The sequence below is a fragment of the Garra rufa genome, chromosome 15 (assembly GCF_049309525.1).
Source record: "Garra rufa chromosome 15, GarRuf1.0, whole genome shotgun sequence".
Lineage (NCBI taxonomy): Eukaryota > Metazoa > Chordata > Actinopteri > Cypriniformes > Cyprinidae > Garra > Garra rufa.
Window position 1 is genome coordinate 43,394,040 of NC_133375.1, and position 27,750 is coordinate 43,421,789.

Genomic DNA, 27,750 nt, shown 5'->3' on the forward strand with positions numbered 1-27,750 from the left:
GAAGGCATTCAGAATATGTGTGCTACCCAAATAATGACTAAAAGTAAGTCTTCGAGAACGGGCCAGGTGGCGCATTAGATCAGGCGCTCATCTCCTGTTTCCAAAATGCATCACAAACTGCTTGACAATTGCATTTACAACATAATTACCTATACAAACTTGTGTAACCAAGTACTTCTGCGCAAAAGGCTGCACGACGTGCGCGTGCTGCACAGACGCGCACCGGCATGGATATCTGCGTGCATAGTCTTGGGTTAAACTGCGTTGCTTTTAGAAGCGTCAATTCAGTTGTTGCATATAGTTTAATGTATTTATTTCGGGATTATCAAAGTAAATTATAACTCACGTGCCCCAGTAAAAAGGGTCTAGCAACGCACCTGCCCTGAAGCGGCTTCATAACTGCATCAATGTCAGCACGTCTCGTTTGATGTGGTCATTTCACAGAAGTTGAAGACTCGTTCTCGCCTCCTACAGTGCAATTCGACTAGGTATACGTCATCCGCGCTAAAATATCAAGGTGAAAGTCATCATATCTTGCGTAGTTTAGACCCAGCTCCCAACCCAACTTTGAGAATAGATTAACGGCGATATTTTTTTTATCGCCCGATAAGAGTCTCACGTTAACGCAGCACGTTAACGCCGATAACGGCCCACCACTAATATATATATACACACACACACACACACACACACACACACACACACACACATATATATATATATATATAACAAAATGATAATTTAAAGCAAAGAGAAAAAATAGCACACAAAATAAAATAAAGAAATGAAATAGAAAATGAATAATAAAAATCTTAAAATGTAATAAAAAAAAAAGTATACAATGCAATTTAAAAGCGCAAGCCTTTAAAAAAATCGGATTAAATTAAATATAATTTCTACAGACATCTGATGAGCGAGTCATTTATTTATACCTAAAATAAATTAAAATGATGTTGGAAAATGTTGAATAAAAATGCAATTCAGAAATGTTTATTTGACGTGTTTCTGGAATCTGAGTGCAATAGCGTCTTAAAGAAACAGTTCACACAAATATGAAAACTGCATCAACACAAAAGGTAAATATGAGGTAAAAAAAAAAAAATAATAATAAAATAAATAAAGTAGAATATATATATATATATATAACAATTAATTCTAGAATTAGCACATAAAATTAAATAAAATTAAATAAAACAGAAAATAAATATAATCTGGAAATTTAAAAAAAATATATACATTACTATTTAAAAGAACAAGCCTTTTAAAAAAAATTAGATTAATTAAATATATTTCTGCAGACACCAAAAATAAAGTAAAATGAAAAAATTAAAGATATGAAATAGAAAATGAATAATAAAAATCGAAAAATTTAATTTTAAAAAAATTACTTACAATACATTTTAAAAGTGCAAGCCTTTTAAAAAAAATCTGATTAAATTAAATATAATTTTTGCAGACATCTGACGAGCAAGTCATTTATTTAAAGCTAAAATAAGGCGAAATGATGTTGGAAAATGTTGAATAAATGTTAAATAAAAATGCAATTTGACGTGTTTCTGGAATCTGAGTGCAATAGCGTCTTAAAGAAACAGTTCACACAAATATGAAAACTGCATCAACACAAAATGTAAATATGAGGTAAAAAAAAAATAAATAAATAAATAAAGTAGAATGAAAAAAATATATACATTAAACAAATTAATTCTAGAATTAGCACATAAAATTAAATAAACAAATTAAATAAAACAGAAAATAAATATAATCTGGAAATTGAAAAATAATATATATATATGCACATACATTACTATTTAAAAGAACAAGCCTTTTAAAAAAAATGAGATTAATTAAATATATTTCTGAAAATAAAGTAAAATGAAAAAATTAAAGAAATTAAATAAAAAATGAATAATAAAAATCGAAAAATTTAATTTTAAAAAAATTACTTACAATACATTTTAAAAGTGCAAGCCTTTTAAAAAAAATCTGATTAAATTAAATATAATTTCTGCAGACATCTGACGAGCAAGCCATTTATTTAAAGCTAAAATAAGGCGAAATGATGTTGGAAAATGTTGAATAAATGTTAAATAAAAATGCAATTTGACGTGTTTCTGGAATCTGAGTGCAATAGCGTCTTAAAGAAACAGTTCACACAAATATGAAAACAGCATCAACACAAAATGTAAATACGAGGTAAAAAAAATAAATAAAATAAAATAAATAAAGTAGAATTAAAATATATATATATATATATATTTTTTTTAACAATTAATTCTAGAATTAGCACATAAAATTAAATAAAACAGAAAATAAATATAATCTGGAAATTTAAAAAAATATACATACATTATTTAAAATGATTAAAATTAAAAAATATCTGGACAATACATTTTAAAAGTGCAAGCCTTTAAAAAAATCTGATTAAATTAAATATAATTTCTGCAGACATCTGACGAGCAAGTCATTTATTTAAAGCTAAAATAAGGCGAAATGACGTTGGAAAATGTTGAATAAATGTTAAATAAAAATGCAATTTGACGTGTTTCTGGAATCTGAGTGCAATAGCGTCTTAAAGAAACAGTTCACACAAATATGAAAACTGCATCAACACAAAATGTAAATATGATACAGGTCTTAAAGATTTCCAGAAGAGTCCGATATTTAAAGGAGGAGAACCACTTCCAGCTTTTTAATTATTCAATTATCTGTGCGCGGACGAGCGGCCCATCTGCGGATCAGCCCCATTCATCATTGATTGGGAGAGACAGATGCGGGATCGTTTTACTCCATTAGCAGCGGGACCGGACCCAGGCCCTTTATTGTAAATGAGGGCCACAATTGTGCGATCTGTCACCAGAAACATTGGAGCCGTCAGGACAGAGAGGATTCAGATGTCACCGGTAGACGGAGCGGAGCCTGGCTGTATCTCGCTCTCCAGAGGAACGAAAGACATGCTTATGGTTTCAGAACCGCTTCTGCACTGAGAACCACCAGTTAAAGTGAGAAAACATCACCACTGACTGATATAATGATGACTCGTTTTTACTCAAACCCCGCTCTAGTAGTTTAATAGATGTTTTGTATCAATTGTTTAACCAGCGATTGAGGTTATGAAGTGTATTAAGCTGGACTTTCTCTTCATTCAGAACCTAGAGATCTGTTAAACTGAGTCAGATCTCTTTCAATAAGACACACAACTTCAAAATCAACACAAAAAAAAAAGTTTTCTTCTATGAAAAGTTATTTAAGAAAGAAATACAGAAAGAAAAAAGGTTTTAAAAGCCTTTATAAAAAAAAATAAAATAAAAAAAAAACGTTTTATATAACAAATGATCAAGAAAGTAAGAAAGAAAGAAGATTAAAAATGTATATAAAATTAATATTGTGTGTTTTTTAACAACCTTTATTTTTTTCAATTATATTTTCATTTATTATGTATTTTTTACATTTATTAAATATATTTAATTCTTTTTTACATGTTTTATTATGCATTTTGTATTTATTTTTACACAATTAATTTAACTGATTTTTTTTTTACATTTTATATAACAAATGCACAAGAAAGAAAAAAAGAAAAAGAAAGAAAAGAAAAGAAAAAGAAAGAAAAAACATTTCACCGTTAAAAATGTATACACAATTAATAGTGTTTAACAACCTTTATTTATTTATTTATTTATGTATTTTTTACGTATTAATTAAATATATTTAATTCTTTTTTACATGTTTTATTATGCATTTTGTATTTATTTTTACACTATTTATTTTTTTTTTTTTTACAGATTTTATGTATTCATTTTTGTTAATAATTTAAGGCTTTTTTACATTTTGTATAACAAATGCACAAAAAAGAAAAAGAAAGTTTGGGGCTTTCAGTTTTAAATAAAAATCAGTACATGAATACAACATTTTTATTTATTTTACTTTACCTTGGAAATAACTTTTTAAAAAAATTTTTTTACACGTTTTATTTTTACACTTTTTTTGCATTTGTTTTATGCGTGCATTTTGGTAATACATTTTTTACGTTTTATATACAAACAAATGCACAAGAAAGAAAGAAAGAAAGAAAGAATTATTTTTTAACAACCTTTATTTATTTAATAATTTATCTATTATATTTTCATTTATAATTTTTTATGTATCTTTTACCCATTTATTAAATATATTTTATCCTTGTTTTTACATGTTTTATTATGCATTTTGTATTTATTTTTACAAAAAAAGAAAGAAAGTATAAGGATTTCAGTGTTAAAATGTTAAAAAAATTTTAAAAATATATATTTAATTTTATTTATTTTACCCTGGAACTAAAGACGAACATTACACAAATTAATTTATTTCTTTTTTTAAATTATTTAATTTAATTTAATATGGAACTAAAGATGTTTATTTGACTTTTTATTATTTTACTATTTTACCCTGAAACTAACTTTTTAACATATTTTTATTTATTTATTTGTTTATTTCTACACCTTTTATTACACATTTTGTATTTATTTTTTACATATTTTTTAATGCATAGAAAAGAAAGAGAAAGAGAAAGAAACGAAACGAAAGAAAGAAAGAAAGAAAGAACGTTTGGGGACTTCAGTGTTAAAAATTAATTCATTTATTTATTTACTTTACCCTGGAACTAAAGATGAAATGTGGCACATTTTACATTTATTTATTTGTTACAGATTAATTTTTTTAAATGTATTTATTTATGTATTTTGTTAATAATTTTTTTTTTTTTTTTACATTTTATATACAATCCAATTTACAAATACTCTGAAAAAAATGTCCTTTTCACTTGATGTCACCTAGGCCTAACAATAAAAACTATGAGTTAAAGTTAACAGCCAATAGACAAATAACTACAGCAAACTCACATACAGGTCTGGCCTCTTTCTGGAATAAAACAGCCAGTTTCCACAATTCAATAAAGTACTGATGGACTTTTTTTCCATCATTGAACGACTAGTTTCACCCAGAAATCCATCAGATCACAAAGTAAATCATGTTTCAACTCAATACAAAATGCAACCCACATTCAGCAGTCGTCAACTTCCTCACCAACAATCACACATCTGGAAAAGCCTAGTGAGAAATCTGATCCACAGTTGTTATTATTAGGTATTTAGAGTCCTTTCATTCTTAAACTGACCCAAAAACACTTAAAAATGAGCAGCAGATTCACATTCAACGTGTTTCTCATCTGCCAGCAATGAAGAGCTCAAACTCACAGTTATGATCACAGTCTAATGCACTTCGAATACACGCCAGATTGTGTTTTATGACAATTAATCTCCAAAGGTCTGTTATAAAGCACTTCCACAAAACCACACAGTATTTTCTCAAAAGAGGAGCAACACTGACCTCCAGTGGCTGCAGACAGACGTTCACCCAAAAAAGACCTGTTGTGTTGTTTTGTTTTGCAGTAAAAAGACAAAAATACTAAGAAAATCATTTTAGTCATGCACAGACAGATTTGTTGAGTATGATAAATATAATGAAGGCAGACTGAATGATTTCAAGGCTGAGATTGATGGGATAAGAACAGTCCTTATTTACAGACAATGAGTGACTTTAGAAAGCTTGCAGAGTCAGACAAATCAATACATACAGAAATGCAGCTAAAACACGAATGCAGAAAGAGCTACAGATGTACGGACATAATCACTCAATGAGAGAAGAACAACAGAGAAAGAGAAAAGACTCGTGTGAAAATCTGTGTTTGTTTTGTCAAGCAAAAATGGATAAAAAAAGAAACAAATCTCTCTCCGAAAAGACAAAAGAAAACCTACACACAGACGTCCAACTGCACATTTTATCTATTATCCATATGCAAATATAATATATGACATAGGTACGTTACCTATAAAGTCTTATATAATTTTCACTTAACTACATTCTCTGGGTAGATAATACAGTTTATAACATATGCAAATTTTACTATGGGGATTTTTATATATGTTCAAATATGTACATACATTATTAATATCTATATGGTATTATATGGAGCAACCATATGTCAACCATATACAGTATGTGCGCAACTTAAAAACATTCAGACAAAAAAAATCTGTATGTTTACATGTATGGAGGACGAGGAATTACACAAGCATAAAAGCATAAATAAATAAATACATACACGAATAAATGTAGAAATAAATAAATTTAGAAATATATTAATTAATTAATTAACTAACAGATAAATAAATAAATGTTGAAATAAATAAATGTAGAAATGCATGCATTAATAAATATAGAAATAAATAAATATTTAAATGCGGAAATAAATAAATGCAGATAAGCATAAATAAATACATTTGTCAAGTGTCATTATATATATATATATATATATATATATACACATACATACATACACACATACATATACAAACATACACACACACTTTTTTTTAACCGGGTTTTATTATTTCTTATTACACTTTTTTTTTTTACACATTTTAATTTAGTTATGTAGTTTCATGTATTTTTATTTATTCTTTATTATGCATCTTTTTTCACTTTTGTGTGTTTTTTATCAATAAATGAATGTAAATGTATCTGAAATTTATTTCCTTTCTGCAAATGTCTTTCACTCTCTCTTAATGTATTTATTTTGTTAATAACTTAAGGTTTTCTTTGTTCTATATACAAGCAAACGTGATTTATTTACTTATTTATTATTTTTTATATTTTTATTTATTATGTATTTTTATTTTACATTTTTCTTACTTTAACGCATTATAATTTACATGCATTTTTATTTATTATTTATTATGCATCAATTTTTTTTCCACTTTTGTGTTTTTTTTAATAAATAAACAAATAAATGAACATATACCTCATCATGTTTTCGTAATTTTTTTAAACGTCTGTATCTTTTATATTTAAGGGTCAAAATTATCCATTTTTCATTTCTGCGAAAAATCATTAGGATATTAAGTAAAAATCATATTCCACGAAGACATTTTGTACATTTTCTACCATAAAAATATATCAAAACATAATTTTTGATTAGTAATATGCATTGATTTTTTTGCACCCTCAGATTCCAGATTTTCAAATAGTTGTATCTCGGCCAAATATTGTCCAATCCTAACAAACCATACATCAATTATTCAGATGACGTATAAATCTCAATTAAAAAAAAAAAAAAAGACCCTTATGACTGGTTTTGTGGTCCAGGGTCACATATGTCCAAAAATATATTACACATATATAAACATACACATCTGCAATTGCTAAATATATGTTAATATATAAAATTGTTCCCATTTCTAATAGGTTTCATATGTGATTTTACTTTATATGACAAAATATTTCATATAATGGAAATAAGCACATATTACATTTGCATAAGTGAAGTATTTTAAGCACGATTCACCAATCACCAGATGCACTTCTTAGCAATTCATGAACAATAATCACTGAATCAACTGACAGAAGCCCGGCATGACATAAAACCACCATAGTTCACAAACACCCTTCAGATGATGAGTAAATCACATGAGCCCTGCTCACATCACATCAGCAAAGTGTTGTAAAGTGTCACACAGACTGCTTTAAAACTTCAGATGAGCCATGAAAAGTTGTGCTTTTAAAAACAGCAGCACTAAAAGACAACAATCCACACAAAGCCACTAATCAACCTCAATAAGCAGCCAGCGGTCAAGCGACCGTTAAGTCATAACAAAGGCACGTACCAGTTTGTTCTCCTGCATGTAGATCCGCTGTAGTTTGCTGCAACCCTGCGCCAGCGCCACCAGACCCTCGTCACTGATGCTGTAGCACTGGCCGAAATGCACATCCTTCAGCTCTTTGCAGTGTTCGCCCAACTGCACAAAACACACAATACACTCAGGTCAGCACACAACTTTAAAAAGAACTAGATACAAATCTTCGTCAAGACAAACTTTACGTTGGCTTAAGAAAGCCGGACCAGAAAGTTTGAAAAGAAGTTAAAATGTATACAAAGTTTTAAAAGTTTAAAAACAATTTGCTAGTATGTTTTTAGTTGTTTTAACATTAACCAGTTACTAGCATGGTTCTAGCATGTTCCTAGCATGTTGCTAACATGATAAGCAAGTTATTAGCATGTTTTTAGCATGACTAGCATGTCACTACCATGTTGCTAACATGTTGCTAACATGATAAGCAAGTTATTAGCATGTTTTTAGCATGACTAGCATGTCACTACCATGTTGCTAACATGTTGCTAACATGATAAGCAAGTTATTAGCATGTTTTTAGCATGACTAGCATGTCACTACCATGTTGCTAACATGTTGCTAACATGATAAGCAAGTTATTAGCATGACTAGCATGTCACTAACATGTCGCTAGCATGTTGCTAACATAAGCAAGTTATTAGCATGTTTTTAACATGACTAGCATGTCACTCGCATGTCGCTAGCATGTTGCTAACATAAGCAAGTTATTAGCATGTTTTTAGCATGACTAGAATGTCACTAGCATGTCGCTAGCATGTTGCTAACATGATAAGCAAGTTATTAGCATGTTTTAGCATGACTAGCATGTCACTACCATGTTGCTAACATGTTGCTAACATAAGCATGTTATTAGCATGTTTTTAGCATGACTAGCATGTCACTACCATGTTGCTAACATGTTGCTAACATAAGCAAGTTATTAGCATGTTTTTAACATGACTAGCATGTCACTACCATGTTGCTAACATGTTGCTAACATGATAAGCAAGTTATTAGCATGTTTTTAGCATGACTAGCATGTCACTACCATGTTGCTAACATGTTGCTAACATGATAAGCAAGTTATTAGCATGACTAGCATGTCACTAGCATGTCGCTAGCATGTTGCTAACATAAGCAAGTTATTAGCATGTTTTTAACATGACTAGCATGTCACTACCATGTTGCTAACATGTTGCTAACATGATAAGCAAGTTATTAGCATGTTTTTAGCATGACTAGAATGTCACTAGCATGTTGCTAACATGATAAGCAAGTTATTAGCATGTTTTAGCATGACTAACATGTCACTACCATGTTGCTATCATGTTGCTAACATGATAAGCAAGTTATTAGCATGTTTTAGCATGACTAACATGTCACTACCATGTTGCTATCATGTTGCTAACATGATAAGCAAGTTATTAACATGTTTTTAACATGACTAGAATGTCACTAGCATGTTGCTAACATGATAAGCAAGTTATTAACATGTTTTTAGCATGACTAACATGTCACTAACATGTTGCTAACATGATAAACAAGCTATTAGCATGTTTTTAGCATGACTAGCATGTCACTAACATGTTGCTAGCCTGTTGCTATCATGATTAGCAAGTCACTAGTATGTTGCTAGCATGATTAGCATGTTACTAGCATGTTGCTAGCATGTTCCTAGCATGATTAACAAGTTGCTAGCATGATTAGCAAGTTAATAACATGTTTAGCATGTTACTAGCACAACTAACAAGTCACCAACATGTTGTTAACATGATTAGTGAGTTATTAACAAGTTGCTAACATGCTTATAGCATGACTAACATGTCGTTAGCATTTTGCTAGCATGACTAACATGTCATTAGCATGTTGCTAGCATGATTAACATGTTTCTAACATGACTAACATGTTGCTAGAATGACTAACATGTCAATAGCATGTCGTTAACATGACTAGCAAATTGCTTGCATGTTTCTAACATGATATGTTCATGTAACTAGCATGTTGTTAGCATGTTTTTAACATGTTAACATGACTAACAAGTTGTTAGCATGATGCTAACATGATTATCGTGCTAGAAAAATGCTAACAACTTGTTAATCACGTTATAATCATACTAGCAAACTTGTTAATAATGCTATAAGCATGTTAGCATCTTTCTAATAATGCTAGAAACATGCTAATAATGCTACAAACATGCTACCATCTTGGTAATCATGTTAATCAGAATAATGCTAACAACTTACTAAGCATGCTAGAATCATGCTAACAACATGCTAGTAACATGCTAATCATGCTAGAAACATTCTAACAACTTGTTAATCAGGCTATAATCATGCTAGAAACTTGTTAGCAACTTGCTTATCGTGCTAATGTGTTAATCATGTTAGAAACATGTTAACAGCATGCTAGTCATGCTAGACGCATGCTAGTAACTTCCAAGTCATGTTAGTGAGACATGTTAATAATGCTAACAACATGGTAATCATGCTAGAAAACATGCTAGCAAATGCTAACTTGCTACTCATGCTATAAACATGTTAGAAACATGCTAGCAACTTGTAAATCATGCTACAAACATGGTAGCAACATGCTAATAATACCAGAAACATGCTACTAACTTGGTAATCATGTTAGAATAATGCTAACAACTTACTAATCATGCTAGAATCATGCTAACAATATGCTAGTAACATGCTAGAAACATGCTAACAACTTGTTAATCAGGCTATAATCATACTGGCAACATGCTAATAATGCTACAAACATGCTAGCAACTTGTTAATCAGGCTATAATCATGCTAACAACTTACTAATCATGCTAGAATCATGCTAACAACATGCTAGTAACATGCTAATCATGCTAGAAACATGCTAACAACTTGTTAATCAGGCTATAATCATGCTAGAAACTTGTTAGCAACTTGCTTATCGTGCTAATAACGTGTTAATCATGTTAGAAACATGTTAACAGCATGCTAGTAACCTCCAAGTCATGTTAGTGAGACATGTTAATAATGGTAACAACATGGTAATCATGCTAGAAAACATGCTAGCACATGCTAACTTGCTACTCATGCTATAAACATGTTAGAAACATGCTAGCAACTTGTAAATCATGCTAGAAACATGGTAGCAACATGCTAATAATACCAGAAACATGCTACTAACTTGGTAATCATGTTAGAATAATGCTAACAACTTACTAATCATGCTAGAATCATGCTAACAATATGCTAGTAACATGCTAGAAACATGCTAACAACTTGTTAATCAGGCTATAATCATACTGACAACATGCTAATAATGCTACAAACATGCTAGCAACTTGTTAATCAGGCTATAGTCATGCTAACAACTTACTAATCATGCTAGAATCATGCTAACAACATGCTAGTAACATGCTAATCATGCTAGAAACATGCTAACAACTTGTTAATCAGGCTATAATCATGCTAGAAACTTGCTTATCGTGCTAATAACGTGTTAATCATGTTAGAAACATGTTAACAGCATGCTAGTCATGCTAGACGCATGCTAGTAACTTCCAAGTCATGTTAGTGAGACATGTTAATAATGCTAACAACATGGTAATCATGCTAGAAAACATGCTAGCACATGCTAACTTGCTACTCATGCTATAAACATGTTAGAAACATGCTAGCAACTTGTAAATCATGCTAGAAACATGGTAGCAACATGCTAATAATACCAGAAACATGCTACTAACTTGGTAATCATGTTAGAATAATGCTAACAACTTACTAATCATGCTAGAATCATGCTAACAATATGCTAGTAACATGCTAGAAACATGCTAACAACTTGTTAATCAGGCTATAATCATACTGGCAACATGCTAATAATGCTACAAACATGCTAGCAACTTGTTAATCAGGCTATAATCATGCTAACAACTTACTAATCATGCTAGAATCATGCTAACAACATGTTAACAACATGCTAAGCATACTAGAAACATGCTAGAAACATGCTAGTAATGCTAATCATACAAGAAACATGCTAACAACATGCATCTAACTACCTATCTATCAAACATTAAGCTTTTTAAACTTCTTAACTTTTTTAAACTGTTCAAACTTTTTAAAACTTTCTGGTCCAGCTTTCTCAAGCCAACTTCAAAGTTTGTCTTGACAAACTTTTTTTTTTAAATCTAGTTTTACATTTTTTCATATCTTTTAGATTTTGTACATTTTAATCAGACTATTTTTATCAGAGAGTGAATACTTATGAAAGCAATGCTATTGCACTTTTTTTGTTGCACATCTAGGAAATTATTCTGCACGTTTGCTTCCATCACAGTTTATGTTCATGTTTTTATATTGAATAAAAAAACATCCTCCTGAATGGAGTGCATAAGTTTTTAATGCATATTTTAAGCTTTTCCAGTGTATTTTTTAAACCAATATTCTAAAACTCACATTGAAATATGCACATGGAAACATAGCTAATGACTCATAAGCATAAATATTTATCCCATGCATCCATCAAGTGGCCAAAAAAAGGCTCTGACCAGTTTGAGAGCGTGGTCGGTGAGTTTGTCCTGGTTGCCGACGTGGACTTTCTGCAGGAGCGGGCAGTGGACAGCCACGGTGCACAGAGACACATCGCTCAGCTGCTTACAGCGGTACGCCGTGTATTTGATCAGACCGGGACAGTTGGACGCCAGAGAGCAAACGCCGTGATCCTGAACGTTACGGCAGTCAGAGATGTTGATCTCGGTCACGTTCTGCCTCCGGGACGCGATCTTCACCAGGAGATCGTCTTTAACCTGCAGCAAAACAGAGAGCAGTGGACACATTAGTGTTATTTTAATAATATTTTACCATTTGATATTTCTCTCAAAGAAAGCTAAAAAGCAAACCATTAAGTCAGAGAGTGAAAGAAATGCAATTAGAATTAAGCAGATTAATGCACTAAAATTTAAGCACTTTTCAAAACTTGAGAATATGGAAATGCAAAGCATTTTTAAGAATTTACTTCAGTCAGTTTATGGTCACATGCAGCTAAACGAAAAAAGTGATTTGATTGTTTTTATTTTATATATATTTAAAAAATAATATTATTGTTTTTTTAATTTTTAAAAAGGTTTACTTAACTTTGTACTTTTAATCTTTTTGATTTACATTTCTTAAAAAAATATTTTTATTTTAATTTAAAATATATATACATATATATTTAAAAATATATATTTTTATCATTTTATTTATATACTTTTTTTAAATGTTTATTTAATTTTGTACTTTTAATATTTTTTTTATTTACATTTCTTAAAAATATATTTTTTATTTTAATTTAAAATATATATACATATATTTAAAAATATATTTTAATTGTTTATATATATATATATATAGTTTTATTTTTTATTTATATAATTATGAAAAAGATTTATTTAATTTTGTACTTTTAATTTTTTTCCAAATATATTTTTTATTTTAATTTAAAATTAAATACATATATTTAAAAAATATATTTGTATTGTTTTATTTTTATTTATATAATTTTTTTAAATATTTATTTAATTTTGTACTTTTAATATTTTAATATTTTTTTATTTACATTTCTTTAAAAATATATATTTTTTTATTTAAAATGTATATACTTATTTAAAAATATATTTTTATCATTTTATTTATATAATTTAAAATATTTGTGTACATTTAATATTTTTTTTATATTTTCATTTACATATTTAAAAAAAAAAAAAATATATATATATATATATATATATATATATATATATATATATAGAGTGTTATTTTTTTATATAATTTTTTAAAAAGATTTATTTAATTTTGTACTTTTAATTTTTTTTACAAATATATTTTTTATTTTAATATTTAAAAATATAAATATATTTTATATATTTAAAAAGAAATTATAGTTTTATTTTTATTTATATAATTCCTTAAAATATTTATTTAATTTTGTACTTTTAATATTTTATTTACATATTTAAAAAAACATTTTTATTTTAATACATTTAATTAATTTAAAAAAGTTATAATAATAATAATAATAATAATAATACAAAAAATAATAATAATAATAATAATATATACTTTTTTATTATTTAAATATGACATGAAATTACACATACCATGAAACAGGGCTGGGCAATATTTATATCAGTTGATATTGATAATTATGAATAAAAAGGTCACATTTCTATTTCTTTCAAGTTTAAAGGCAGATTTTTGTTCCACTGTGACAAAGCAAATGGTTAATTGCAGTTTTAAACGATTCTTTATGGTCAGAACATGACAAACACTTCAAGTTTTTGAATTCTTTAAACTTTTCACTGTAAAATAAAAGAAATAAGTGTTTAATGAATATAATAATATTAATATAAATATATAATAACATTATAATAATAGATAATTATTAGATCTTTTTTTCCCCCAAGTACATTTTACCAATTCCAAACCAAATCATTTTTTAGCATTTGTTACTCAAGCAAACTCTCTGAGAACTTGACACATTGCGCTTCTGAAGACTCCAGGTCGGTTGCATTTCTGGAAAATGGTAGAACTGGAGACTTAATGGTTCCTGATGGTTTCACACCTAATTCTTCACCTTAATTTTTTTGCAGTTAACATGTCTTTTCTTCTCCACCTGTTTTTTCTGACAGTGGAGACCCAGTGAGCATTTCACTGTCCAATGGTCATCCCTTGACTTTGCAAATTCTAATATTGCATTTGTTAATTTTTGACTTTTCAATCTGAGTTAAATCTCTTTTTTGGCTCATTTTATCTGTAAAAGAAAACATGCCTAATAATTCTGCACACCTGAATATAACAAGTTTCTCACTTCCAGCCTTCATGGACAATTATATATCACTTATAAATGATTAAAAACAAAATTAATAGTAGTTATTAAGATTGCTTTGGTTTGGAATTGGTAAAACGTGCTTGGAAAATGCACGCACTGCATAATTAAAGAATCTTTTTGTTTTTATATTATAACTGTACAATTACAATACTAATACGTATGCCTTTGATTTTCAACTTTAAATCACTGAAATTCTATTTTGACGGAAAACCGCAGGAAGCCTTTAAAGAGTCTCTTTGATCAATTGTGCAGCTCTAATAATTAAGCTCACAAATAGTGCTAAAACTAAAGCATTTCTACAGATAAATAAGAGATGAGTACAAACCTGCTGGAGGCCGCTGAGATCAATCTGTTTCCAGAACTGGAAGTCTAAGCAGAGATCGCGCCAGTATTTGCAGACCAGAGACGCACCCAGACATCTCTCCTTCACCGACAGGTGAGAAAACACCTGAGAACACATTTCACACAGGGTTAATCGACTGTTCATCTGTTCATGAACGAATCACGGTTTGTCCTGAAATTAGAGTTAATTTTAATTAAACAATATCTGATCTCAACACTTCAGTTGCAAGTTTGAAATGAAGCTCCATGCGGATCATTTGTCAGTATAATGCTGCTCTTTTCTTTTCTGTACAATAAATAGATTTGTTATTGAGTTGGATCAACAATTGATGCCCAATGAAGTTCAAACCACAGCTTTAAGGCAAGACAGATAACGAATATATGGATCAAAGACGAAAAGGGTTTAAGCATAAAAACAATAAGTGTAACTAGAAAAAAGACAAACTTTGAAGTTGGCTTGAAAAAGCTGGACAGGAGAGTTTGAAAAAAAGTTTAAACAGTTTAAAATCAGGGCCCGTATTCACAAAACATCTTAAGGCTAAAAGTAGCTCATAACTTGCAGATTTAGGAGAAAATCGTAAAAATAATGGGCATGTCAATCCTAAATTTAGGACTCCAAAATGAGTATTTTACAAAGCGTTTTAGCGCTAAAACTAGCTGTGAAACATTAGGAGTAGTGAAGAGGACTCCTAAGTCACTAAGACCAAATCACAAACTAGGCCTATCCTCTCTGCTGAAAAAAAAAAAACAATCACAGAAATTTCCACTACAAATACCTTTACTAATATTACAAACCATCAACTTCTAACCATTAAAATCATTAATAAAAGTTTTCTGTACTGCTTTTGTGACCCTGGACCACAAAACCAGTCTTAAGTCGCTGGGGTATATTTGTAGCAATAGCCAAAAATGCATTGTATGGGTGAAAATTATTGATTTTACTTTTATGCCAAAAATCATTAGGAAATTATGTAAAGATCATGTTCCATGAAGATTTTTTGTAAAATTCCTACTGTAAATATATCAAAATGTAATTTTTGATTAGTTATAAGCATTGTTAAGAACCTAATTTGGACAACTTTAAAGGCGATTTTCTCAGTATTTTGATTTTTTTGCACCCTCAGATTGCAGATTTCCCAATAGATGCATCTCAGCCAAATATTGCCGTTTCCTACCAAACCATACAACAATAGAAAGCTTATTTATTGAGCTTTCATATGATGTATATATCTCAGTTTTGTAAAATTTAACCTTATGACTGGTTTTGTGGTCCAGGGTCACATATTCCATTAGGATTTAGTGGTTTTAACAAGCAACCAATAGAAGGTGACGAATTATCAGTAGAGATTAACAGACGCCATTACAGTTACCATTAAAACCAATACAATTTCTATTAATTTTTTGTGATGGTTTCCATTTTATTGTATTTTTAAAAAATGTTTTAGCAGGGCTAAAATGGCTGTTGCCGGCAATCTGCCTCGGAACGGAAACATTTTAGGGTCATTCCAGCTGGAATCATCAAATGGTCCCCACCTGACCCCCTCAGATTTGTCTGAAAAAAATCCATGTGGTGGGTAATATGCCCAATAGATCATATACAAAATTTCAGATCTCTACTGTGCATACTTTTTTTTTACAAAAAATCTGTAAAAAGTTTGTTTTTTACCCCGTTTTGGCATCACAGTCTGAGTGACAGTGTTCAGACTGAAATATCTCCAGAACTAGTTGTGCCAGGTCCATGAAATTTTCAGGGCTAAGAGTCCTAGTCCAGAACTGCATGAATTACAACTCACAGCATTGCTGAAATTTTTTTTTTTTTTTGAAAGAGCATGTTCTTATTGGTAAAATATCAAAAAATTAGGATGGTGTTTTGCCTCACTTTTCTGTAATGATTTTCTTTAAAAATTATTACAGAAAAATAAGGGCAAAACCCCATCCCAATTTTTGAGAATTTATCAATAAGAACATGCTCTTTCATAAAAAAAAAAAAAAAAAAGTTTCAAGTTCACACCTGGTGTCATTCATGGGAAATATCGCTCTGAACATTGGTGTAAATGAGGTTTTTCCATTTTTGGACCTTAATATCTCAACATCCATAAGACTCTATTGTCTGATGTCAAAGGATGTGAAACACATGGTACATATCAGACCATTTACCAAGTGTGATGCTTATACATTGAAAATTGAGGTTTCTATGGACATCTGAAAACCCTTAAAGTAATAGTTTCGAAGAAAAGTAGAGGGCCAGCATTCAGGTGTAAATTCAGTAACAATGCTGTGAGTTGTAATTCATGCAGTTCTGGACTAGGACTCTTAGCCCCGAAAATTTCATGGACCTGGCACAACTAGTTCTGGAGATATTTCAGTCTGAACATGGTCACTCAGACTGTGATGCCAAAATTTTTTTACAGATTTTTTGTGAAAAAAGTACGCACAGTAGAGTGTATATGATCTATTGGGCATATTACCCATCACATAGATTTTTTTCAGACAAATCTGAGGGGGTCAGGTGGGGAACTTTTCCAAAATTTGATGATTCCAGCTGGAATGACCCTTTAGGAACATGTTGCATTTATTGGCACGCATATGTTTTCCCACATATCTTTTTTGTTTTTTTAGGTTATCCATACTTCAGATTTTCCTTTGATTATATCCTTGTTTTCATGAACAGGTTGGGTAAGAAGCTGTTCTTGGGTCCAGTTCGGTTTTCTTTTACATTTGCATGTCTTACTATCAGCCATGATTATTCTAGTCGGTCAATTAGAAAGTTGTTTATATGCATATTTGCTAATTGTTTATGAGAAGCACACAGCTGACAATTAGCTGAACATATACTTGTTTAATTGATATTAGTGGCGACATATTGACAAAGACCCCTCCCCTATCAGCCAATCACAGTGTGCATAGCAATGAGGTCAACCCCGCCCTTACTCGTAGCTTAAAGGTGCCATAGAATGGAAAACTGTATTTACCTTGGCATAGGTGAATAATAACAGTTCTGTACATGGACATGACATACCGCGAGTCTCAATCACCACTGTTTCCTCCTTCTTATATAAATCTGCTGTTTGCAAAAGACCACTGAAAAATAGGCCAATTCCAACATAACAGCGACTATGACGTTATAGTCGCGATCATTAATAGTTACGCCCCCAACATTTGCATAGCCCAATCATCAGAAGTTCTACAGCTAGGCTATTGTGAAAAAACAAAGCGAGGACAATAGTGAAAATGGCAGATCACGGGAATAAATGTTATGTTAAATATATATTTTCCTCCATGTGCCAGCTACTGTAACTGAAATGAGCCGCTCTGTGAAACAGCCAATCACAGCAGAGCTCATCATTATTATTCATGAACCTTCCAAATAAGGTCATAACAGACCATTTCATTCTAGGGACAAATCCTATAGGGTTGTAAATGAACCTGTAAAACCGTTTCTGGAGAATTTTTGCCCTTTCCTGTGCCATATATAGTCAAGCCCGAAATTATTCATACCCCTGGCAAATTCTGACTTAAAGTTACTTTTATTCAACCAGCAATTTTTTTTTGACTGGAAATGACACAGGCTTCTCTCAAAAGATAATACGACAATGTACAAGAGGCATCATTGTGTGAATAAAAGAAGAGTAATATTTTTTTCCACAATGATGCCTCTTGTACATCGTCTTATTATCTTTAATCTGTCTTATTAACTTCAAGTCAGAATTTGCCAGGGGTATGAATAATTTCAGGCTTGACTGTACCTTCTATGTAGATATCAGAGAACAATTTAAAATATTATATCAATGCATTTGCATTCTATGGCACCTTTAAGACTTCTTTCTATTCCTTAGTAAAAGTTTGTCTCAGCAGGTTTGTAAATAGATTTTAAGGGAAAACTCTGTCCCACTTTATATTAGGTGGCCTTAATTATTAAGTACTTACATAAAAAATAAGTACAATGTACTTAATGTGGTCATATTGCATTGCAAAACACTTGTCTGTTAAGGTGGGATATAGGTAAGGTTAGGGACAGGTTTGGTGGTATGGTTTAAGGGTGGGTTAGGGATTAAGGGTTGGTTCAAAAGTGGTAATTACAAAAATGAATTGCAAATGTAATTACACATAGGTTTTTAAAAATATATAAATATAATGTAAAAACATGTATGTGCATAAGTACATTGTACCAAATGATTAATTTAAATGTAAGTACATAGTAGTTAAAGGATTAGTTCACTTTCATAACAACAACGCACAGATAATCCAAGATGTTCATGTCTTTCTTTCCTCAGTCGTAAAGAAATTGTGTTTTTTTTGAGGAAAACATTTCAGGATTTCTCTCTTTATAATGGATATGGATGGCGCCCCGAAGTTTGAACTTCCGAAATGCAGTTTAAATGCAGCTTCAAAAGACTCTAAACGATCCCAGTCGAGGAGGAAGGGTCTTATCTAGCGAAACCATCGGTTATTTTCAAAAACAAATTGACAATTTATATACTTTTTAACCTCAAATGCTCGTCTTGTCTCGTCTCTGCGCAGTGAATGTGTAGTCAGTAGAATCCGGGTCAATACAGTTAGGGTACGTCTAAAAACTCCCATCTCGTTTATGTCTTCAACGTCAAAATCGTCCTATAATGCTGTTTTTACCTTTTTTTTTTTTATAAAGGGAGTTTGAGTTTCTTTGTATGTTCACTTTGTAAACACTATGTTGGTACTTTAACAGCGATCTAAGGTGATTTTGAAGTTAGGGAAGAAAACGAGATGGGAGTTTTTAGACGTACCCTAACTGTATTTACCCCAATCACACAGACTTCGCATGTGCTGCGCAGAGATGAGACAAGACAAGCATTCGAGGTTAAAAAGTATATAAATTGTCAATTTGTTTAGAAAATAACCGATCGTTTCGCTAGATAAGACCCTTCCTCTTCGACTGGGAGTCTTTTGAAGCTGCATTTAAACTGCATTTCGGAAGTTCAAACTTCGGGGCTTCATCCATATCCATTATAAAGAGAGAAATCCTGAAATGTTTTCCTCAAAAAAACATAATTACGACTGAGGAAAGAAAGACATGAACATCTTGGATGACAAGGGGGTGAGTACATTATCTGTGCATTGTTGTAATAAAAGTGAACTAATCCTTTAAGGCCACCAAATGTAAAGTGGCACCGAAAACTCTTAGCTAAAAACTTTTACTGCAATTTAGGAGAACTCTTAGTGGTAAGATCAAATGTTTTGTGAATACGGGCCCTGATGAACAAACTTGGTTGCCCTGAGGATGAGCCCATTTTCATCTAATGTTCACCTTGAGCAGTATAGACGAGGGCAGCTGGTTAATGTGGGATGTGTCTGTATTTTCAGCGCTCTTGGTCTCCTCCGAGCTCTCGTTTTGGGACAGCTGACAGCAGCAGGAAGAGGAAGAGGAAGAGGTGGCGGCGCTGCCCGCATCCGTGTGCCGCCCCGCGCCGGAGCCGTCCTCCTCCGAAGGAGAGGAAGAAGAGGAGGAGGACGAAGGCAGCGGGCAGAGCGAAGGGAGGAGGCACTGGCTGTCCGGAGCGGAGGCGTCTCCTCGCTCTTCTCCGTTCTCCATGGCCTCCTGGAAGGCACAGCGAGGCTGCTTGCGGGGCGTACACCGCTGCAGCTCAGCACACTTGCGCTTGCACACCATTTCCGAATAGTCCGCGGCCGGGACGACGGCACAGAACAGCGCCGGGGGCCCGATCAGCTTGGTCGGCAACGCAGACAGCAGGCTCCGACCCTGGCCCTCCCAAATGGCCAGCTCTCCTGGGGAGAGGAGGAACTTGGCGCACTCCTCGGGCGAGTTCAACGACACGTAACGCTCGGCGAGTCTGGACGCCGCTGCCGCCGCGCTCTCGAAGGGCCAGTCGTCCTCGACGCTCCCGCTGGTGCCGTGGACGATGAAGCACAGCATGCAGGGACCCTGAAGGAAGCAGTTCCTCCTCCTCTTCTTCTTGCGCAGCTTCCGTGATTTCTTCTTCAGGCCGTAACCATTTTTTGAGAGAAGATGGCCCATATAGATGATTCACGCTGACTCTGGGGAACGGGAGAGCAACAAAGGAAAATTACAAACAAATATACATCGTCTAAGCTTTCGATTGATGTATGGTTTGTTAGGATAGATTAGGGCTGGGCGATATGGCAAAAATGTAACGTTTTCCCATATTTAACAATAACGATATATTTAAGCAATAAGGTACGAGAGGCCGTGCTGTATCATGAATAAATCACGGCTGAAGGGCGTGATTTATTCATGATACAGCACGGCCTCAAGTACCTTATTGCTTTTATAAAACGGTTACCACACAATAAAAATATTAAAATCAAAAATATTAATTTATATATATTAAGTTGTACGTTTTCATAAAGTAAAATCATTAACTGCCTTCCGCTGTAAAAAGTAGTCCCTAACTGCTGCAGCTGTGTTTACGTTGCTAAGGGTGGTTGCTAAGGGGGTTCAATGATACACAAAACCGTTGAGTGAAGCGGTCATAGCAGTGCCGTATCATGAATACGACACAGCTGCTGACCAATCAGAATTGAGGAATGGAACTAACCGTTTTATAAATTCCGATATAAGCTGTTGACGTTGCCAGCTTTAAAATAGTATCCCAACAATGACTAAAGCCACAAAAATGAAAGGATCCATTAAATTACATTTTAAAGTATGGTTTATTAACAAAAACAGATTACAGACTTGGCCTTAAAACTTAAAACACCTTACTAAAATAAATTTAAAAAAATAAAAGTTGTGGTAAATGAGAGTAAATGTACAAAATGTAAACATAAAATGACTGCAAAAACATAATTTGCAACACAATTATTTATTTATTTATTATTATTAACACAATTGTTTATTTTCTCCATTATAGGTTGAGCTATTTAAATTAGAGGCAACCACTGCATTTTGAAACAATCTACAGTATAAATAACAAAAAAATACGACACGGTTCTTTCTTAACCGTATTAAGTGCAGACAATTCAGCCATAATCAAAGTAGGCTACTCTCTAAATATTCAAAGTGCAAATAGAGACCGAATATTTCAAGCATGATACACAACTTATTATAGCCTACATACTAATAACAGCCTAGATATGTCATGTAGCCTAATTTGCGTGCATTGGGGAGTCACTCTCTAAACAAGGGGGATTAAAATTGCTTTTGAATGCGCGTGCGTGTTTTGCTTTCGGTTTCAGTTTTAACAATCGCGCCAAACTCTCAGCTGAGCTGAGAGTCACTTTTCAGATAGCCAAACCACTTATATAATGGAATTCGTGCTAGCTTTTTTGTCAACAATTTCAACATCTTTGGATAATAACTCGAGGTTAGATTCAATTTCGTCGCTGCTTCTTTTTTTTTTTTTTGTCATCCTGGTGTTAAGTTTGCTTCGCAAAGTGCAGTAGGAAATGAACTTTGTACTTTGACGTGCACACGCACGCTGCACGCTGATTGGCTGTTGTCGCATATTTCTGCTGTGTGATTGGCTCTTAGATTAATCCATATCGAGCAAAAAATGTCTAGAGCTCATCATCGCTTATCATCGTTATTAACATAAATTTTATCGCGATTCGATATACGATATCGTTTATCAGCCCAGCCCTAGGATAGATCAATCTTTGGCTGAGATACAACTCAAAGAAGGTGCAAAACAATCAAAATACTGAGAAAATCGCCTATTAAAGGAGTAGTTCACTTTCAGAACAAAAATGTACAGATAATTTCCTCACCCCCTTGTCATCCAAGATGTTCATGTCTTTCTTTCTTCAGTTGTAAAGAAATTATGTTTGAGTAAAACATGAACTTACAAAATGCAGCTTCAAAGGGCTCTAAAGCTGCATTTAAACTGTATTTAAAAGTATATAAATTGTATTTTTTTTTTTAGAAAATAACCAATCGTTTTGCTAGATAAGACCCTTCTTTTCTCAGCTGGGATGGTTCAGAGCAATTTGAAGCTGCACTTTGGAAGTTCAAACTCGGGGGCACCATAGAAGTCCACTATATGGAGAGAAATCCTGGAATGTTTTCCTCAAAAAACATAATTTCTTTACGACTGAAGAAAGAAAGACATAAACATCTTGGATGACAAGGGGGTGAGTAGATTATCTGTACATTTTTGTTCTGAAAGTGAACTACTCCTTTAAGGTGAGACACTGTTGCAAGTGACTAGGGTAAAAAAAAAAAAACTAATAGTTGATTGCAAACATTTTTTGCATTCCAAGTTTTCTAAAATGTTAGGTTTAAATATGCAAATAAACCATTATTTAATTAAACATGTGCTAATTTGCATACATTTCTAGTGCAGAAATCTAAACACTGGATGAAGTCAATTTTAAAATTCTTATTTATTTTTCTGACATATTAGAATCTTATTTTTGTCACTCCATAATTCAGGAAATACTTAAAAAGGGACACATTTTTACCATTTTGGGGGAATTAGATGATGTATAAAATCAAGCAAATTATATATGAACAAAACTAGGGATGGGGCCGATCCGATCCAGTATCGGTATCGGGTTCCGATACCAGCTTAATTAATGGATCGGAAATTTCCGATCCAACCTAGAGAAATTTCCGATCCAGGGTTATGTCTACGTACAGTGCTGTCTGCTGAAATGACTTCACAAGTGATCCCGGGCTAGGTGACGTGTCTGTGCTCCAATGAGACACTGAGAGAGATGACATGCCTCCTTTCAGGAAATCTTCAGTTCGCAGGTAGCAGTTTAGCATTGAGCGTCATACATGTCCGCTGTGTGGAAATACTTTACGGTCGGAAACGCCGCAAAGACAGCAACGTGCAATGTTTGCAAAGCCGTTGTTCCGAGAGGTGGCACCTCGTGGATTTATTTAGTAGATTAACTGTTAAATATTACCCATCATAGAGTAAAAGTTTATAATTTGTAGACTTCGTGCGTGTTATTTTCTGTTTTTAACGTTGCCGCACACACCTGAAGCGAGCACGCGCACAGAGAGAGAGAGAGAGAGAGAGAGAGAGACGTGATTCAAACTGCGCGATTCACAGACTGATTACTCTTTAACGTCTCTTGAACAGAAACATTCATACAAAGTTATGTTTAAATACCCGTTGTTTTATTCTGGTAACACCGTCGGTTATGTCTTTAGTGAACCGAAACAGCTGAGAAGGAGATGCGTGCCAGTATTACGTGCATTAGGCCTTAAAGAGACAGCATCCTATAAATACCTGCAGTGAGAAGCACTAGTTATTTATCAATGAATTATTAAATTTCTGCACCTGAATACTAGTATTATTGATTTTATTAGTAACTTTATGTTGTATTCATCTACACTTGTCATTTGTGTTAGTGTTCTTGTTTTGTTACTTATTATATTAGTTCAGCTAGTTTTTGCTGTGGATTAGAAGTACTTAAAGTAAGCATTCAGTAATTAATAAACAACAAACTTTTTTTGTTTTGTTTGTTTTTTGCTGATCCGAAAAGTGCACTTATTGCACTTTTATTCAAAATGTTTAACATTTGAAAACCTTATTTTGTTGCTGCTACACAAGCAAGAATTTACTGAATTTATGTTGATCAGATGCACATTGTTCTATTTATAGTGTGAATATTTATTTTTTATTTCAAATATTTGAAAACCTTTTTGTTTTATGCAACAAGAGTGTATATTGCACTAGTATCTAGTAACCCTGTCTTGAAATTTAAATATCAATTTAAACCCTTAAAGTTGCATATTTGTTTTCAGGATGGGATTTCTGCCATTTTCTAACCTCATACTTACCTCAAGTTGCTTTTTGGGAGATACTTAGACTTGCTTGTAGAGAAGTTTGTTACAGCCTCATAAAATCAACAATAATGATAATAGTCATAGTGATATAAAAGCAAATAGAGCTCTGGTATCGGAATAGTATCGGTATCGGCAGATATCCAAATTCAGGTATCGGAATCGGATCGGAAGTGAAAAAATGTGGATCGGTGCATCCCTAAACAAAACCCTTAGTAAAAACCTTCAGGTTATAGACAAAAATACAAATGTAAAGTGTAGTGTGTGTAAGTGCTGCTGAAGTGGAGATTTATGGCTCAGTGTAGGAGAAAAAACTCTTGGCCTTTAAAAATATGTATTGTAATTGAAATCTATCGACACAAATAGATAAAGTGCTATAAAAGAAACACTTAACAGTGTCTTTTGGGTGTTTTCTTTCCACTAGTCTGAAAAAAACACTTTATGAAAAACCAAAAAGCCCAAAATCTCAAACTTGACAGGTGCATGAAAAAAAGTGTATTTGCCTGCAGTGTCTCCCCTTAAATGCAAAATGCATATTACTAATCAAAAATTATGTTTGATATTTTGTGGAACATGATCTTTATTTAATATCCTAATGATTTTTGGCATAAAATAAAAATGTATAATTTTGACCCATACAATGTATTTTTGGCTATTGCTACAAATATACTTTTGCTACTTAAGACTGGTTTTGTGGTCCAGGGTCAGTAAAACATGCTTTCATCTTGGTTGAAGTCATATTTACAAGTTTTCACTTAATTTTTGTTATACAAAACATACTGCAAATAAAGCTGCAGCTTGAACAGTAAAAGATCTGCTACTCGTGAAACATGAAATCCAGACAAAAAGATATTTCTTGTTGCCTGGAATTAAGAATTTGTTCCCAAAACTTATTGATTTGCTTTCGAATTATAGTAAATTGCACTCAAGTTGTACTAATTTGACTTAATTAAACCATGGCCATGATTAACTAAAACAAGGTAACATATTAATATAACATCACTGCAATGTATTAAAACAAATGAGTGAATCAGTACAACATTTGAGGGAACAAATTATTAAAGTAAGGCCAAAATCTACTAAAACAAGAGGACAAATCAGTGAAAATTTACTAAAATTAGGGAACTAATTAGTACAACTTGGTTATTAATTACTAAAGAAAGGTTACAGTTTACTAAAACGTGGAAAGAAATTAGAACCACATGGCCTTGATTTACTAAAACAAAGGAACGCATAAGCAAAACATAGGCATCGTTTACTAAAAATAGGGAACAAATTGTTAAATCAAGGCCAATATTTAGTAAAACGATGCACAAAATGTGTGCACATGGCTTTGATTTACTAAAACGAGGGAATGAATTAGCAAAACGTGGCCATTGTTTACTGAAATGAGGGAAATAAATATTAAAGCAAGGCCTAAATTTAGTAAAATGAGGTCAGAAATTAGTACCACATGGCCTTGGCCTTGATTTACTAAAGCAAGGCAATGAATTAGCAAAATAAATGGGAATAAATGAGCAAAACGTTGTCATGGTTTACTAAAACAAGGTAAGAAATTAGTACCACATGGCTTTGATTTACTAAAACAAGGGAACGAATTAGTAAAACGTGGCCAAAGTGTACTGAAACGAGGGAACTAAATATTAAAGCAAAGCCTAAAATTTAGTAAAATGAGGTAAAAAAAAATTTACCATACGGCCTTCGCCTTGATTTACTAAAACAAAGCAACAAATTAGCAAAACGTGGCCAAAATGTATTAAAACGAGGGAATAAATTAGCAAAACATGGTCATATAGTTTACTAAAACTACGGAATGAAGTATTAAATCAAGGTCAAAATGTGCTAAAACATGGTAAGAAATTAGTACCAAATGGCTTTGATTTACTAAAACGAGGGAACAAATGACTACAGCAAGGTCACTGTTTACTAAAATGAGGGAACAAATTAGCAAAACATGGCCATAGTTCACTAAAACGAGAGAAATTATTAAAGCAAAGCCAAGATTTACTAAAGATTTACTAAAGCAAGGCCAAAGTTTACTAAAACGAGGAAATCAAATTTTTACAGCAAGGCCAAAATTTACTGAAATTAGGTTAAAAAAAATGGTTTTTGATTTACTAAAACGAGGGAACAAAATACTAAAGCAAGGTCACGGTTTACTAAAACGTGGAAAGAAATTAGTACCACATGGCCTTGATTTACTAAAACAAAAAACGCATGAGCAAAACAAGGCCATTGTTTACTAAAACGAGGGAACAAATTATTAAATCAAGGCCAAAATCTACTAAAACAAGGAAACAGTACAACATGGCTACTGAAACTGTTACTGAAACAAGGTAAGTTTACTAAAATGAGGTAAGAAAATAGTACCACGTGTGCTCGATTTACTAAAATGAGAGAATGAATTATTAACACAAGGTCAAAATGTACTGAAACCAGAGAACAAATTAGTGCAACAATTACTAAAATTGGGGAACTAATTGGTACATGTGGTTACTGTTTACTAAAACCGGCAAATGAATTACTAAAGCAAGGTAAGAAATTAGAACAAAATGGCAAAACATGGCCATTGTTTACTAAAACAAAAGAATAAATAAAGTGAGACCACAATTTACTAAACAATGGAATGAATTAGTGCAATGCGGTCACAATTTACTAAATATAGGGAACAAATTAGTACAACATAGAATATTAAAAACTTTTCTGTAGTGTTTAACTTTCAGAATGACTAGAAGTGTCCATGTGTTCACTTCTGACTCAATCAACCAATAGAATGAGATTGGGGGCGTGGCTATCTGTTTGAGCAACCAATGACAGGCAAGAGGCGTGTTTAGGAAACATGTTTGACAACAATCATTATTTCTGCAGTTCAGTCTGATGACAGAAGATATCTGCAGACCCATCAGCTGATGGAAGATTCATTATTGCTTCTAAATGAGCAACATTTACTTTGACTTATTGACTCATTTCATATCTACACAAAACCATAACAAAGTACTTCACTCTGACAGAACAAAAATGATAATCTAGATAGACAAGTAAACACACAGAGAAGTCTTACAAATTATTTTATAAACAAACTGTACTAGCATGAGGCAGAGG

At 32.3% G+C, this 27,750-nt stretch overlaps 1 protein-coding gene across 1 annotated transcript in view; it reads right to left on the bottom strand.

Moving 5' to 3' along the window:
- Positions 1–27,750, bottom strand: part of fbxl17 (F-box and leucine-rich repeat protein 17) — a 332,150-nt gene that overhangs the window by 303,878 nt on the left and 522 nt on the right. Inside the window, exons 2-5 of the mRNA XM_073819086.1 lie at positions 20,179–20,927; positions 14,878–15,000; positions 12,232–12,489; positions 7,695–7,826 (exon numbers count right to left, since the gene is read on the bottom strand). Of these exons, the coding sequence (XP_073675187.1) occupies positions 7,695–7,826; positions 12,232–12,489; positions 14,878–15,000; positions 20,179–20,907 (1,242 nt within the window). The 5' untranslated portion in view covers positions 20,908–20,927. The remainder of the gene's footprint in view (positions 1–7,694; positions 7,827–12,231; positions 12,490–14,877; positions 15,001–20,178; positions 20,928–27,750) is intronic.